Source organism: Misgurnus anguillicaudatus, chromosome 18 (assembly GCF_027580225.2).
Source record: "Misgurnus anguillicaudatus chromosome 18, ASM2758022v2, whole genome shotgun sequence".
NCBI classification, from domain to species: Eukaryota; Metazoa; Chordata; class Actinopteri; order Cypriniformes; family Cobitidae; genus Misgurnus; species Misgurnus anguillicaudatus.
The window spans coordinates 17,579,446-17,592,254 of record NC_073354.2 but is presented as its reverse complement, the minus strand read 5'-3'; the positions used below and the strand labels follow the sequence as shown (position 1 = coordinate 17,592,254).

The 12,809-nt window shown below is 39.4% G+C and overlaps 2 protein-coding genes across 11 annotated transcripts in view; one reads left to right on the top strand and one right to left on the bottom strand.

Annotated features, from left to right (window-relative positions):
• The window catches only part of fip1l1a (FIP1 like 1a (S. cerevisiae)), a 37,539-nt gene extending 35,757 nt beyond the window's left edge, over window positions 1-1,782 (top strand). The window contains exons 16-17 of one of the 4 annotated variants that reach the window (XM_055186868.2): window positions 915-1,061; window positions 1,336-1,782. In XM_055186868.2, coding sequence (XP_055042843.2) covers window positions 915-1,061; window positions 1,336-1,483 — 295 coding nt within the window. In that variant the 3' untranslated portion in view covers window positions 1,484-1,782. The remainder of the gene's footprint in view (window positions 1-914; window positions 1,062-1,335) is intronic. The other 3 variants (XM_055186867.2, XM_055186869.2, XM_055186870.2) reach the window with 3 other exon arrangements.
• Window positions 1,783-1,939: 157 nt separating this feature from the next.
• lnx1 (ligand of numb-protein X 1) overlaps window positions 1,940-12,809 on the bottom strand; it is a 60,070-nt gene continuing 49,200 nt past the window's right edge. For all 7 annotated transcript variants that reach the window (XM_055186860.2, XM_055186859.2, XM_055186861.2 and 4 more), the window contains 5 exons: window positions 10,908-11,042; window positions 9,752-9,929; window positions 6,092-6,350; window positions 3,351-3,509; window positions 1,940-3,249 (listed from right to left, as the gene is read on the bottom strand). In XM_055186860.2, the coding sequence (XP_055042835.2) occupies window positions 3,114-3,249; window positions 3,351-3,509; window positions 6,092-6,350; window positions 9,752-9,929; window positions 10,908-11,042 (867 nt within the window). In that variant the 3' untranslated portion in view covers window positions 1,940-3,113. The remainder of the gene's footprint in view (window positions 3,250-3,350; window positions 3,510-6,091; window positions 6,351-9,751; window positions 9,930-10,907; window positions 11,043-12,809) is intronic.

The window sequence follows — 12,809 nt, the reverse complement described above, 5'->3', positions numbered from 1 at the left end:
AAAAGTTATGTTTTGGTTTCATCTGACCATATGACATTCTCCCACTCTTCTTCTGGATCATCCAAATGCTCTCTAGCAAACTTCAGACGGGTCCGGACATGTACTGGCTTAAGCAGGTGGACACATCTGGCACATCTTGCGTGGAGCCCCAGATCGAGGGAGATTATCAGTGTTCTTGTATGTCTTACATTTTCTAATAATTGCTCTCACAATTTATTTCTTCACACCAAGCTGCTTACCTATTGCAGATTCAGTCTTCCCAGACTGGTGCAGGTCTACAATTTTGTTTCTGGTGTCCTTTGACAGCTCTTTGGTCTTGGCCATAGTTGAGTTTGCATTCTGACTGTTTTAGGTTGTGGACAGGTGTCTTTTATACTGCTAACAAGTTCAAACAGGTGCCATTAATACAGGTAACAAGTGGAGGACAGAGGATCCTCTTAAAGAAGAAGTTACAGGTCTGTGAGAGAAAGAAATCTTGCTTTTTTGTTATTGACCAAATACTTATTTTCCACCACAAATCGCAAACAAATTCTCAAAAAATCAGACAATGTGATTTTCTGGATTTTTTTCCTCATTTTGTCTCTCATAGTTGAAGTGTACCTAGGATGAAAATTACAGGCCTCTCTCATCTTTTTAAGTGGGAGAACTTGCACAATTGGTGGTTGACTAAATACTTTTTTGCCCCACTGTAGCACTTAAAAGCCAGATTTTCATGATATGTCCCCTTTAAGGCTCTACATAGAGTATTAATATGCAATCTGTGCACTTCAATACACAGTAATTCTGAATGATGCATGCTTGACACTTTATCATTTGATAAGGCAGCGTATGACGATCAGATTATTAATCACCCGAAAGTGAACACATCATGTTTGACAATGTGCATTATTTTCCTTCATTACTTACATGTGCAGTGAAGAGGAGCGCCCGTCTCGACACAGAGATCACACTCATTATAGGAGAGAGAGGTATCGGGAAAGCTCAGCAAGGGAAGGAGAGAGTGACAGACGTCGAGAGAAAAGACAAAGAGAGAGGAGTGAGCTACACCGATCCTCTCGCAGGTATGCAGTGTTAAAAACTAACCAGGTAACTACAAGGTGAAAGATTCAAACCAAACCGGAAGAACATGGCACTAGCAGATCATGGATTCTGGCAGAATGAATGGATAAAAGTGTCTATCAAATGCATACGTTGTGTGTATATGCGCATATATTGTGAAGGAATAAAGTGTCCCCATAGTCTTGAAATCAAACCCACAATCTTTGTATTTCTAACACTTTACCCGTTGAACTCTACCAGTTTAATGTCTTTTCCTCCCTCTGATGTTCTCATTAGTGGCAGCAGTAGGAGGCATCATTATAGTGATGACGCAGATAGCCACAGGAGGCACAGGCACAAGCGCTCCAGACATAAGCGAGAGAGCGGGGAACCCAGCGAGGAGTGCAGTGTGGATCAGGATAACCAGTCAGAGGTCCCTGAATAAATCCTTGACCAGTTGGTGAACCTGTTTGATGACCAATAGGAGGTAAAAGATCACCAGTCAGAGCGACCAACTGCGGAGTGACCAACTGGTAATCGTTTTTGACCAACCAATGCCAAACACCAGCCAATTTATGTTACATTTTTAGATTTAAGATTTATTTCCTAAAAAAAACATATTTATGAAAAGTAAAAAATGGCGCAAGGGGCGCCTCATTTTTTATTTATGATTATTATTATTTTTAATTTAAATATTATTAATTTATTCATTTAAAATTGCTGGATAATTTGGAGTGGTATTTTTGTTGTTTCAAATGTTAATTGTTAAATCAAAATAATATAAACATGATATGGTGAATGTGTGTGATTCATTGTGGAGAACGCTCCGACCTTCTCTCGAGGTCTTTTTTTACACTGACATTTACACACACGTTGCTCGCCAAGAAACATCACACAAGTGTCCTTGTAGATGACTTTATTGATCATTGAACAAAAGGTACCAACAGATACAGTATACTGCACAAGCCAAAGCATGAGCTGCTAGATCACGCATCTTACCCACAATGAGACCCACACACACACACACACTTTCAGTCTTTCACACGTCATTCACACTTTTTTCTCTCGATAGTAAAAAATAAAATCAGCAAGGCCGCCAAAATATCACATTATTATTTGAAGCATTATAAGTTATCATCCATTTTTAAAATAGATTATGAACATTGCTCTTCTTTTTATTTCTTATTTCAGTTGCGATTCTTTTTTTTATTACTCACTATAGTTTGTTTTCGTTCGCAACAGCATCTGAAACGCACCATAGATAAAACTACTTGGCAAATGTGTCTCCATGCCAGCGGATGGAGAGAATCGACCACTTTCAGAACAAGAAACAAAGCTGATATCTGAAAGCCATAGAAACAGAAATAAACCAAAGTAATATTACTCATAGTACAAGTGCTTGAATTTTCTTTTTTCAGACACCAACATTTATAGTAAAGAATGTGCGTCCACTTCAATGCATTTACTAACATGTAAAACTAATGAAATTGGCAACGTGTGTATCCACCGCCCAAACCCTACACATCTTAGCGTCTCTCATCCAACAGTGCCTCACAAACTCCTCTCTATCCCCAACAATAGTCTCAGACAATCGGACTACATATAGCACAGTGCCCATAATGTTTATACATCTATCTCTGACTCGTTTATTGACAGACACGACTCACGAATTCTCCTGAATATTGTGTTTTGGATGTCCCCATCTCTTTAGTACAGTAGAACAAGCTCCGCCTTCTGTCAGTAATTGACAGTTTGTTCCTCTCATGCACTTATCTCCTTGGCAGATGTTATCCTTATCCCCTGTTCATTGACAAACGGGGCAATCATGACCGCACCTCCCAATTTTGTAGTCTGATAACCGTGCTTCTTGGGGGCAGGGTCATATCATTAGCTCCGCCTCCTCGTGTAGAGTCTATCAAAACCTCCGCCATTTACCGCTTCCCAGGACAGCTCTGTCCTTCAAAGGAAGTCGCGTATTCAAAAATCCACAGTTTTTGTTGTCACCGTCTGTGTTTTAAGCTCCACCCCTAAATGTAGGGTCAGTGTGATAAGCCCCGCCCCCGTGCAGAGTAGTCCTATAGCAGGCTGCCAGGCCAAGAAACGATGGTGAGAGTGATCCGGCCTCTCAGCTCCTTGAGCAGACGTACCAGAGCTGTATGTGTCATTCCCCAGGTGCTCTTCCCATTCACTTCCAGCAGGATATCACCACAGCTTATTAAAAAAACACACAGAGTAAGTTTTAGTATATGGAGTTCATTATTGTATTTTAAGACTAATGAATTACTTAAATGGTAGATATTTCAAGTATGTACCGTATTCTGCCGTCATTATAAGCCGGCGTGCCCTCTACGATGGAGCGTATAAAGAATGACTGGTTACAGTTGAGTTCCTCTTGTCCACCCACAATACTGAAACCCAGACTGCCAGATGTGCTCCTTCGAAGGACAATGTCTTTACAGCAGTAGAGGTGCCTGGAATAGACAGAACATTCACAATACATAAAAGGTTAACAATGAGATTATGAATATCTGATGAAAAAATGAGGTTCATATTCTGAGGAACAGTGGAAAACTAATTTCGTATTGAAAGACTTACAGTCCCTGTGGGGAAATTCATTGTTATGGATATTTCAAATATTGAAGGCTGGATATCCACCATGCCTGACAGCTAACAGCAGGAAAGCTCAGAGAAAGTGGACTTTTGAGAAATCAAAGGATGTAGAACGAATGAACGAGATGGAAAGAAACATTAGGGGATGTCTATTGAGGGTTAACATCTAAGGCCTCGTATACACACTGCAAACTTTCGGGAGTGACAAGCGCATTTAAATGCAGGAGTGAATCCCCTAAATGTTCGTTTCATGTCTGTATGGAACAAGACTCACTCCTGAAAATGTGATGATTGACACAACCATAGCAACGTTCTGCCATCTTGCGTGCTTGTCACTCACAGCTTTGACCAAAATAATTTAACAGCGTTATGTTTTGCAGTAAACCTCCGTCTTGGCGTTGTGTATTGTATGGATTTGTGAGGCTGCTCCACAGTGTGCGATGTTGCCAGGTCCGTGTCTTTTTTTGTACTTATATACCGTTTTGGCACTTACCTTACTTTCCAGACTATAAACCGCACCGGAATATAGGCCGCATCATTTAAAAATGCGTCATTAAGACGAAATAACATATATAAGTCACAGTGGACTATACGTCGTGTTTATTTAGAAAATTATTTCACAAAATCCAAGCCGAAGAACCGACATTTACTCTGGAAAGGCAAGTTATTCAACTAAACAATAGCAGAACAGCAGGCATGAATAGATGTCTGTACGTTAAAGTAATATGATCAGTTATTGAAACGATAAACCATAACATACAGAACTTATCTGGAAGATTGAATAGGCTAAATTAACCGAACAGGCAACTAGCGTGAAGTTCGCATACTCGTCATTCCACATTACTGAATCCACTGAATTACATAAATACAGAAGCAGCATATGGCGGACTTTCATGTCTGTAGACGGTCATGTTGTCTCTTGTCTCATAAATATCAAAATTAATTCATACTGACTTACAAGGCGCACCTGACTATAAGACGCAGCACCAGCCAAGTTGAAATGAAATAAAACCGCGGCTTATAGACCGAAAAAAATACTGTAACCGTTTATGGATTTTGCCTCATGAAGTGATCAAGTTTTTGGTGATATTAAAGTGTAAAGGTATTTTGATCTTTGAGATAAAGCATTTGGATTTATTTCGGTTTATTATTGGATTTTTCTAGTTTGCCGTTTTTTAGTGCAAGATCTGGCAACATTAGTCAGCAAACGCTCGTGCCTCTGTAATTTTCTGCACCGCACATACAAAATACTTTAGTTTTTGCCCTTCTAGGCATTTATTATGTTTAGAAGAGAGACTTGTCATAACCTCTCTTTTATCCTATCCTAGTGGTCTTTATATTTGCCCTATGCAAAATATTCTCCGTTATTAAACTTATAAAAGCATTTACAGAGTTATTAAGAACTTTGACAATTCATCAGCACTCTAAAAACGGTTGTGTAAAAAACAAGAATTTGTGTTATTTTACACACTAAATATGCCGTCCCTAACTAGACACATCTCTGTGTTATTATTGAAGCAACACATTTTATGTTACTTTAAATGCAATTTGTGTTGTTTCTTTTAATTATTTTAACACACAAAACAATTAAAGGGGTGATTCACATTTCGCGTCTAAAATTGTGTGGAAAATGCAACCGCGCCACCTTCTCATCCTTCTCTCCAACTCGCTTGGGCGTTTGCGCTCCTGTAGCGTCTGCCATTGCTAAGCAACACTAAGCTGCACTCCCCATAGATATAATTTGTTTTCATGTACTGTTTTGTTCTATTTGTGTCAAAATTGACAGTTTGTTCATTTTGTTTATCCCTATAAAGCTATGATCAGCTGTTCCTCCATCTTGAGTTAATATGGAATGATCCAATGTTTACATGACCCAATGTTGATATGTAAAGGGTGAAGGTGATTGGTTAATTTTTGTCACACGATCTGCGGTGCAGCATATTTCTTAGACGCGAAGAAACGCTCGGAAGCTGTCGGGAAGGAAGTGCAGTCCTCTTAATTTTGTGGTACCTTAATATCTTCAATCAATTTTACTAGACACTAGTGGGTTGTTCAATGGGTTGTGAAAATTAGATCTATGTACCTAGTACGATATATTGAACAGACTGTACTTCTATTCCTGAGAACTTGGTTCATGTCAAATTAAATGAGTAAGAGTTGACTAAGCTTTATACATTTTTTACTTAAGTTGCCTGTAGGCATAGAGGATTAGATAAAGAAAAAGGATTTAAATGTGAAATGTTTAAAATATGTTAATAAAACATTTTCAGAATGTATATACTGTAAAGTTCAGGTTGAGGAGCTCAAAAACCATTTGGTGCAGCCAGATTATGTTTGAAATCATTTCGCCTTGATGTATATCTACTGGCACATCCCAGTCTCCCCTATTGAGTTAACTTTACCTGAAAAGCCCTCAACTGTACTGTGTGTCCTTTTATTGTACCTGGGCAGCTGGAGCCAGGACACCCAGAGGGGAGAGTAGTCATCATTAGGCAGGGGTAGTTTGATATCTCCTGGGGGAGAGGGCGAGAGAGCGCAGGGGGAATGCAGGGGCGGCAGGCAGTCCAGAGAGCTCTCATTGGGAAGGCTCATTTCCAGCACCTGCAGGACCACCGGGGATGAGGTGTTCTTCAGGTTACTCACAGCCTCACTTCGAGTCACACCCGTCAGGTCAACCCCATTTACACATAGCAGGATGTCACCTAGGAGACAAATATAGTGGCATTACTATGGTGATCAAACGATTGTTTTTGATTGGTTGTTGCACTGTATAGTTGTGATACTTAAAGGGATAGTTAGTTGGTTCACCCAAACAAAGAAAATTCTGTCATCATTTACTCACTGTCAAGCTTTTTATGATGTTGAACACAAAAGCAGATGTTTTGATAAATGATGTTAACTGCACTGTTGACCGTACCATCCACTGTGGAATTAATTTATCAAAATATCTTCTTTTGTGTTCAACAGAATAAAGAAACTCATAGAGGTTTAGAACAACATGAAAAATTACCTTTATCTCTTTATTACCATTTGCACTTTTGTCAAATCTCAAATGAATGCTCCTCTTTCAGCAAAAGGACAACATGAAATGGGTTTGTGTTCATAATGAAACAATATATGCAGTAACAGGCAGTAATGTCGGGTGGCAACTATCTGGATTTGATTGAATTGTTAAAAGTAGAATGGAATGTTATTGGTTAATGTTATCCTTCCCTGGCTGAGCAGCTTTGGTCATATTGCTTAAGGGGAAACACATTTTTACATTTTGAAGAAAGTTTAAGAAAACTATTTTAGAAGAAAGTGCACTGGCATTCATTAAAGGGATACATCTTTTTAAACAGTGCATGTCATATAGATTTATTGATAATAATTACATTTATTTATTACCGTTAACAGACGGCAACAGACACCTCTAAATCTGCATTCAGACTAGCAGCGACTAGCAGTAGCAGAGCAAAGCTATCTCATTCATTTCAATGGAAGCTTGGCGACACGAGCGACAGTGACCGTTGGCGACTGGATGGGGCGTGTCCAGTCGTACGACACAGTTGAGAAAAGTTTAACTTTATGCAAATTATGTGCGACTTTTGGGAGTAACCACCAATGAGAACGAGGCAGTGGAGTTTACGTCATCCGTCTCTCGTCAGTTACTGGAGTAGACGGTACTCATTTAAGACAACCAGATTTGGAAATGCCTCCTAACGACCTCATTGAAAGAGATGAGCGAGACAGAGCGACAAAATCGCTTAAAGGGACATTCCACTTTTTTTTAAAAAGGCGTTGATGTTTCAGCTCCCCTTGAGTAAAACATTGATTTTTACCGTTTTGGAATCCATTCAGCTGATCTCCGGGTCTGGCGATACCACTTTTAGCATAGCTTAGCATAATCCATTGAATATGATTAGACCATTAGCATCGCGTTAAAAATAACGAAAGAGTTCTGATATTTTTCCTATTTAAAACTTGACTCTTCTGTAGTTACATCGTGTACTAAGAACGACGGAAAATTTAAAGTTGTGATTTTCTACGCCGATATGGCTATGGCTCTCATTCTGGCGTAATAATCAAGGACTTTGCTTCCATACCATGGCTGCAGCAGGCGCAATGATATAACGCATTGACCGAAAATAGTCCCCTGCTATTGAAAGTAACCAAGGGGACTATTTTCAGGCACTGCGTAAGACTCAGAGGTTGAGGAGAGAGGCACATACTGAAATACAGTTGAAGACACAGTATACACACAAACAATCTCTCTCATGAGACTCATCTAAACAAGGCTTACCCAGTGTTCAAATGACAGGGTGGATAAAGGTGGGCTGAGATCTCCTACTTTCAATCGTGCACCTCCCAGTTTTCTCCAAATTCTGGGGAAATTGGGGCTAACCAAATTTTTTTTTGCTAAATGCTACTGAATGTACTTCCACATTTAGAATAAAGGAAAACCCAGCAACGTATTTTAGCTTTTAGATTAATAGAATAAGATACTGTAAAAGACTGCAGATACCAGCAGACAAGTATAATTTCATATTTTTATTAGCAGATTTTACTACAGGTAATATAAGTGATTTCAGTTTAATGGGATTTTTTCCCAGCACAGTAAACCAATATAGTGCCCAAATTTGATGCATTTCTGACTCTATGAAATTAAATGGGGCTATAACAAAATACAATATATAAATTGTATTTAGCAAACTGCTCCTACTGCTCAACAATTCTTTATTCTATTAAAAATCACCCATTACTGTCGTATTATTGTAATAATACATGCAGAATGGAAACGTGAAAAAAACTAATTTAGTAGCCAAAGCTATTTGACTTATTTTCATCCAAATACTTAAAGGATTAGTACATTTTCCTAAAATAAAAATCCTGATAATTTACTCCCCACCATGTCATCCAAAATGTTGATGTCTTTCTATGTTCAGTCAAGAAGAAATTATGTTTTTTGAGGAAAACATTCCAGGATTTTTCTCATTTTAATGGACCCCAACACTTAACAGTTTTAATGCAGTTTAAAATTGCAGTTTCAAAGGACTCTAAACGATCCCAAACGAGGCGATCTAGCGAAACGATTGTCATTTTTGACAAGAAAAATAACAAATATGCACTTTTAAACCACAAGTTCTCTTCTTCCTCCGGCTGTGTGACGAGCCATCGCAATCTCACAAAATTGTGTGATGACGTCGAAAGGTCACGTGTTACATATATGAAACCCACATTTGGGCGTAGTTTCGATACGTCATCTGTGACCTCTTGACGTGATGACGTATTACGTGGTCGCGCTGGCGCGTCACAGGACCGGAGGGAGATGAGAAGTTGTGGTTTAAAAGTGCATATTTGTGCAAAAAAATGACAATCGTTTTGCTAGATCGCCTCGTTTTGGAGTCCTTTGAAACTGCAATTTTAAACTGCATTAAAACTGTTAAGTGTTGGAGTCCATTACAGTACGTTAAAATTAGGAAAAATCCTGAAATGTTTTTCTCAAAAAACATAATTTCTTCTTGACTGAACAAAGAAAGACATCAACATTTTGGATGACATGGTGGTGGTGAGTAAATTATCTGAATTTTTTTTTTTTTTTTAAGAAAATTGACTAATCCTTTAAACCATTTCTGAAAACTTTGGTATAATTGAAACATCTGGCTTATAACATCTTTATTCATATACAGCAGTTAAATACTAAATACTAAAAGTCTTGAATTTGGCGTACTGTATGTGTGTGTCTGTAAGCTATTGCACCTATTGTCTGTAAATGATTGCACCTGTAACTTCACACGCCTACATGCATGTGTCGCACATGATAAAAATAAAAACCTGCAAAAACTTCCATATGCTCAATAGTGGGCTGAAAAGTCTGTTTGTGAGAGACAGACCTGCAAGTGTGGTGCCGTACAAGTGTGTCATTTTCCAATGTTATATGCATATATTTGCAAAACTAATGACGGTTATACATATGCATTAGCAGGTGTGTCTTTGGTTTTGTGTGTTTATCTGTATTCAAAGCAAGCGAGGGAGAAAAGATCAGAGGGGCACCTTGGAAACAGGTGTGCTTGGCTTTGTCAGCTGTGTTTGAATAGGTTAAACACACTCTTAGAGATTTTACCTTTGCGGATGGAGCCCTCTTGCCCCACTACGCCGCTGGGGTCGACGTTGGTGACATAAACGGGCAGGTCCCAGCCCCTGCTGCTCATCCCGCCAGCAACCGTCATGCCCAGAGAATCATGGGGCTCCTTCAACAGAGTCACAGTCTTTTCGTAACACGCAGGCTTTTGGCACGAATCCTAAAGTGGAAAGACAGTATAGATGTCTCTTCAACTTTGGTCAACTTTTTTTAAATCAAAACAAATTTCAGTTTTGTCCTATGGGAAGTGATAAAAGTGTTTTAAAATAGTTTTTTTTTTACAAATGGGCATACAGTAAGGCTAAAAGTGTGCATAGTTGATGAAACACCCAGAAACAATTTTAAAAATACACATATTTGGTTATCTGACTTATTGTTAAGCTTTCCTGAGACCCCAACTAAGAGAACAACTTTAATTTTCATGACTGCATGAGGCCTGTGTATCTGTGTGTTTGTAATAAATGGTGAACTTACAGGACGTCGCGATAATGCTGACCGCAGCCACATTTAGCCCTTGGATCTCCTCCAAAAACAACAAACACTGCCGCTAAGTTCTAACTTAATAAAAAGCTTTATTAAAGTTCAATAAAAGGGCTGTTTGTATTTAGTCTGCGCCTCGGGCTACAGACAATCAGATCTGTGCTGCCTGTTACTGCATACAGCTTATCAGTGAAGAATGTATGTTAGGCTGTGTCTAATTCAAAGGAGCAAAAAACATTTTATAATGTAAAGCTAGAATGTTTCCACCTCTCAAAATGTGTAAAGGAGAATTAACAACAGTTAGTGAGAGATTGAAAAGTGACATGGAGAGAGGGAGAATAGTGAGGAGATCAAAAAGGAAAGAGAGAGAGTAATGAATAGCTGTGAACAGGGGAAGTTGTCAGTGCAAATACTGAGCAGCAGAAAATCAAATTTAAAAGGTGTGAAGAAATCCTCAATGCCATGGCTGTGTTTTTCCCGCTGGGTTTTCTTTCATTAATAGGTTTGGAGTGTAATATTCAGAGGATTGTGTGTTTAAGTGTGTGAGTGTTTTTTTGCAGATTGCTTGATTCTTTGATATTAAAGTAGCATGATTTACTCACTGAAAGTATCTTTACTGAAGTAAAGATAGGATGCTGCTTTGGTTTATGAGACTCACCAGTAAAGACTGCTCGATATCTACAGGAGAGTAAGGTGGTGGTCCTTCCATGTTCCACGGGGCCTCCTGTAGGATTTCTGGAGTAGAGATTTGTGTCTGTCGGGAAACTATGAAGTGGACACGGTCCTCACTCGCCTGCAGGATACATAGCGTGTAACATTTACGTCCAGGTTCAGAAGCTTTAATGCTAATAAACAGCTTAAACCAGTTCCTAAAAATAATTTGCATGACCACCCTCTTGTGTGAGCCCCACCAAAGACAATTCATGACACAAAACCATTTTAAAATGACAGTCGATTCAGACAATTGTTTCTAAACACATATAAATGTTTTGCTTGAAACATTTTACATATGCAGTTACATATGACCGTGAACTATATAGTGAATTGTGCATGGCCCCACCCCTGACACATTCACAAGCTTCTATTAAGATTGTAGTGTTTTTTGAAAGTTGAGAGAGGCTGCAGCTTTCCTGCGAGTGGGCGTGGTTTCAGTGCTAACAGAGGACACGCCCCCAATACTGAGGGGTTGTGCACACCAAAACTTTTAAACACGGCTGAAAACTCGCTGAATGCCAGCTGTTTTTCAGCTGAGTGCCAGCTTTCTTTAGCTGAGCACTTTGGTAGCTGTGATACTTCAGCTGTGAGCCGGTTGGTTGTTGTGATACTTGTCCCGCCCCTCCTCCACTGTGATTGGACGGCCATATGAGAACTGATATTGACGAGCGGAGCTTTTCACCCAAAGTTTAATATTTTTCAACTGTATTTTCTCAACCGCAGTGTTCAGCGCAGAAGAAAACCGTTAGCTGCTGGCTTTTTTGAAAAACACCAAGCTTCCATTGGAAACCATTGAAAACATGCGCCAGCCGCGGGCATAAAAGCTTTGGTGTGCACGCCCCCTTAGGGGGAAGGGAATCCTGCCCATTTTTCAAACATTTCGATTACTTATTTTATTTACTAAGTATTTTTTTTATCATTTAAATTTGGCTGGGTGGTTAATAACACATTTTCTGTGCTCTTTACATAGACTTTAAAGAAACAAACAAAAATATGTTATTAAATAAGCCTTATTTTTTTAAATATTTGATTCCAAAGAATTTATTTCTTAATGTGTCATTACCCAACACCGTATAAAACCCACTGGTTTAAACCTGTTTATACAGTTTGCTGGTCTTATGCTGCGTTTACACCAGCCGCGGTAGAGGCATCAAGCGCGAATGATTTCATGTCAAGTCAATGTGAAGACGCCTTGACGCGCGTCTGGAGGTCTCACGGCACGAATGAGGTAAATGCACAATCAACATCAGCCATCTTGCAAACAGACAACCGCATAGCACTTGCCCCACCCACAAGAAGCATATTTTGCCTCTGACGTGTGTCAAATGCTTGCTTTTTCCACGCTTCTAATTTGCTCTAGACACGCAGACAACTGTTCAAGCAAAAAACTAGGTGCAGTAGGCGAGATTTTGACGCCTCAAACGCGACTGGTGTGAACGCAGCATTAGGATCCGTTCACATGTCGCCCCTAAAAACGCGTGGAAACTGCTAGGCGCGTGGGTTCTTGTCACATGACCTGCGGTGCGCTTGCGGCATTCTGAAAAGTTTAAATATTTTTAACTCGATGCACTGCGGACGCGCCTGGAAAAACATTTGAAATAACGAACTTGAGCGTGCAAAAGACGCAATATGTGATTCACCCCTTAAGGTAAATTCACATTATAAGCGACTTTGTCGCTGTGTGTCGCACGTCTCTTTCAAAAGAGGCATTTCTAAATCTGGTTGTCATAAACAAATGAGTAACATCCACTCCAGTCCTGACGAAAGACAAATGACGTGAACTCCACTGCTCGTTCTCATTGGTAGTCGCTCCTGAAAGTCGCTCATAATTTGCATAAAGTTAAAC